This window comes from Arachis hypogaea, chromosome 10 (genome assembly GCF_003086295.3).
Source record: "Arachis hypogaea cultivar Tifrunner chromosome 10, arahy.Tifrunner.gnm2.J5K5, whole genome shotgun sequence".
NCBI lineage: Eukaryota > Viridiplantae > Streptophyta > Magnoliopsida > Fabales > Fabaceae > Arachis > Arachis hypogaea.
This window is the reverse complement of record NC_092045.1, coordinates 16,939,872-16,942,903: the sequence shown is the minus strand read 5'-3', so window position 1 is coordinate 16,942,903 and position 3,032 is coordinate 16,939,872. Positions and strand designations below refer to the sequence as shown.

General features: G+C 29.5%; 1 protein-coding gene across 1 annotated transcript; it reads left to right on the top strand.

Moving 5' to 3' along the window:
* Nucleotides 1-1,949: 1,949 nt before the first annotated feature.
* On the top strand, nucleotides 1,950-3,032 carry LOC112717363 (uncharacterized). Its single transcript, XM_025769419.1, has one exon. The coding sequence runs from the start codon at nucleotides 1,950-1,952 to the stop codon at nucleotides 3,030-3,032; it is 1,083 nt and encodes a 360-aa protein (XP_025625204.1).

Here is a 3,032-nt window from a genome sequence, read left to right as displayed (position 1 = left end):
AATTTGAGTGGCCAAATCCACCGCCACCAACATCACCAACCTCCGCAGAAAGCTCCATCACTTGTTCTGCGATGATTTTCCCATGAATGTCAAACATGAGGCATACATGTTCATCGCCATGGAGCCAAAATAGAAGAAACTGAAAAATTTCATTTCCCATTGGTGCTAGCAACCTATACCCAACTCTTCCAACTTCTTTTCTCCGCTAGCACCAATGCTACTCAATATTAGACTTTTTAGATCAGACAAAAAAGTTACTCTGCGAGTGCGCAACAGAATGGGATTATCACACTCAAATACCACTCCGGTGTCATTGTTTCTCATACGACAATTGGGATACACACTTACAATCACATATCCACTAGATATTTTCTCTTAATTTTTGGAAAAAATCGGAGGAGAAGAAGAAGTGAAATATTTGTGGAGAATACAAATAGTTACAGATCTTTTCATAGCTACTAAAAATTTGTCGTATCGTATCTTGTTTATAGTGTAAACGTCATAACTTATCGTTTATCTCGTTTACAGTGTAAACAAAATAACACTGTATATATATTATTTACAATATAAATGAGATAACCACGTTTGATATCTCATGTCTTATCTCGTATACAGTGTTAATGAAATATACAAAATATTGTTTCATTTATACTATAAATGAAATAAGTAATAGAGTGCAAATTGATAAAAACCAAATTACAAATATTCGTAAATAAAAGATTTATTTTATTTATTTGAAAAAAAATCCAATTTTGTGCAAGAAAAAAATAAAAATAAATTAGATATTTTATTATTTATTTTATTTTATATTTAGTTTATCATCAAACAAAATATAAAAATATTAATTTTTATATCAATGTTTTCTATATTCTATTCTCAATAATATTCTATTTAATTTTGTTCTCAAAATCAAACATAGGATTGTAGAATTTTGGATGTTGGACTACATATATGATAATAGTATAATGTTAGAATTGGTACCTCTAATTACAAGAAATATGTGCTAAGAAAATAACAAAATATAAAACAATTAATCTAATTGGAGTCAATTTGATTAATTTCATATTTTAAAGTAATTTCCTACACAATTACACTTTAATTCAATGTTCACGATTTCCGCCTCTTTGATATACCTTTTTTTATATAAACTATAATTAAAAAATGACTAATTACAGTCAGGGGCGCAGGTACATATAAAAAAGGGGGGCAATGGCCCCCCCAAAATTTTAGTTTTATTTAAAAAAAAAAAATTCTACTCCCCATTTTCTTTATTTCCCAGTCCCCCCTTCCTTTTTATTTCATAATTTTTCCAGCTCCCTTGGCCCATTTTAATTTCTACAAATAGCCCAATAACTCATTCTCCATCCCCTTTTTTAATTTTCCAGTATATAACCAGTTTTCTTCCCATTCGGTCATCCCCTTTTTTTATTTTCTAAATCCTAATTCCCAGCGCCAGTCTCTCTCTCTTCCCTTTCCCTCCTTCACTTTCCAAAATTTCAGGTAACAACTTTTCCTATTCTTCTTCTTTTTTATCTCTTTAATCTTCTTATCTTTTACCTCTTTGACTCTTATTTTTTTATTTTTTGCAGATTAAAAAAAAAAGATAGTAGTTCAACAAGTGATTCTTCACTCCTCTTTCTCAAAAAAGGTTCTATTTTTATTCTTTTTTATATATTTAGTTATTTACTTAATTAGTTAATTTATTATTATTTGTTAATTAAGTTTATGTTATTATATGTTAGTATGTATATTTAGTTTTTTTTATTAATTAATTATTTAATTACAATTTTATATTATTTGTACTAGGATGTTAGTATTATTGTTCTGAATTTTAATATTTTATTTTAAATTAAAATATAATTTTTATATTTTATAAAGATTTAGACTGTAATTTACACTTTTTGCTAAATATATTTTTAATTATAGGAACTTATTTGGCCATTTGAATTATGAGTAAGTTCAAAACCATTGATACATTTTTTAAAAGAAAAGATCAAGAGAATGAAGATGCTTCTACTATTACTACTCCAATACTTGAGGGGTCATCAAATTTCATTACTTCAAGTTCTCTATTGAATAGCTCAAAGCGTCCACGACTTCTTCCAAATCAACTGGATGTTTTTCGTTTAGAAAGAGATCCTGGAATGCGACCAATGATTTGGAAATTTCCTCCAAATAAAAGAGATGAAATCCGTCGGGCTTATATTAAAGTTGGGCCAAATCAACCAATTCTTGATAATTATCCATTTTCTGGTGATAAAAGTCATCGTCGCTTTCAAGCTTCATGGTTTAAATTGTTCCCATCTTGGTTAGAATATTCTATAGAAGATGATGCTATATATTGTTTTCCGTGCTTTCTTTTTGCTAAGGAACCTTCAATCAATACGGGTTCAAATGCTTTTATTGAGAATGGTTTCAGGAATTGGAAGAAAGTGAATAGTGGAAAAGAATGTGCTCTTTTGAATCACATTGGCAAATGTCCCAACTCATTCCATCATAAGGCGCTGAAATCATGTGATGATTTGATGAAACAATCACAACATATCGACAGACTTCTTCATAAGCAAACATCAGAAGAGATTGAAAAGAATCGAATTCGACTAGGAGCATCTATAGATTGCATTAGATGGTTGACATTTCAAGGTTGTGCATACAGAGGACATGATGAAAGCCAAAGTTCAAGCAATAGAGGTAACTTTTTGGAAATGTTGAAATTTTTGGGATCTTACAATGAAAGAGTGAAAAAGAATGTTCTGGAAAATGCTCCAAAAAATGCTAAGTATACTTCAAATGATGTCCAAAAAGAAATTCTACATATTCTTGCTACTAAGGTGAGAAATTCAATTAGAGAAGAGATTGGAGATGCCAAATTTTGTATTATTGTTGATGAAGCTAGAGATGAATCTAAAAAGGAGCAAATGGCCATTGTTTTGAGATTTGTTGCTCTAGATGGTTTTGTTAAAGAGAGATTCTTTGATCTTGTGCATGTCACTGATACTTGTGCAACAACTTTAAAGAAAGAATTGATTTAA

What these genes read in the sequence shown, in the direction of transcription:
- LOC112717363 (XM_025769419.1), top strand. Translation starts at nt 1,950, where the DNA reads ATGAGTAAGTTCAAAACCATTGATACATTTTTTAAAAGAAAAGATCAA.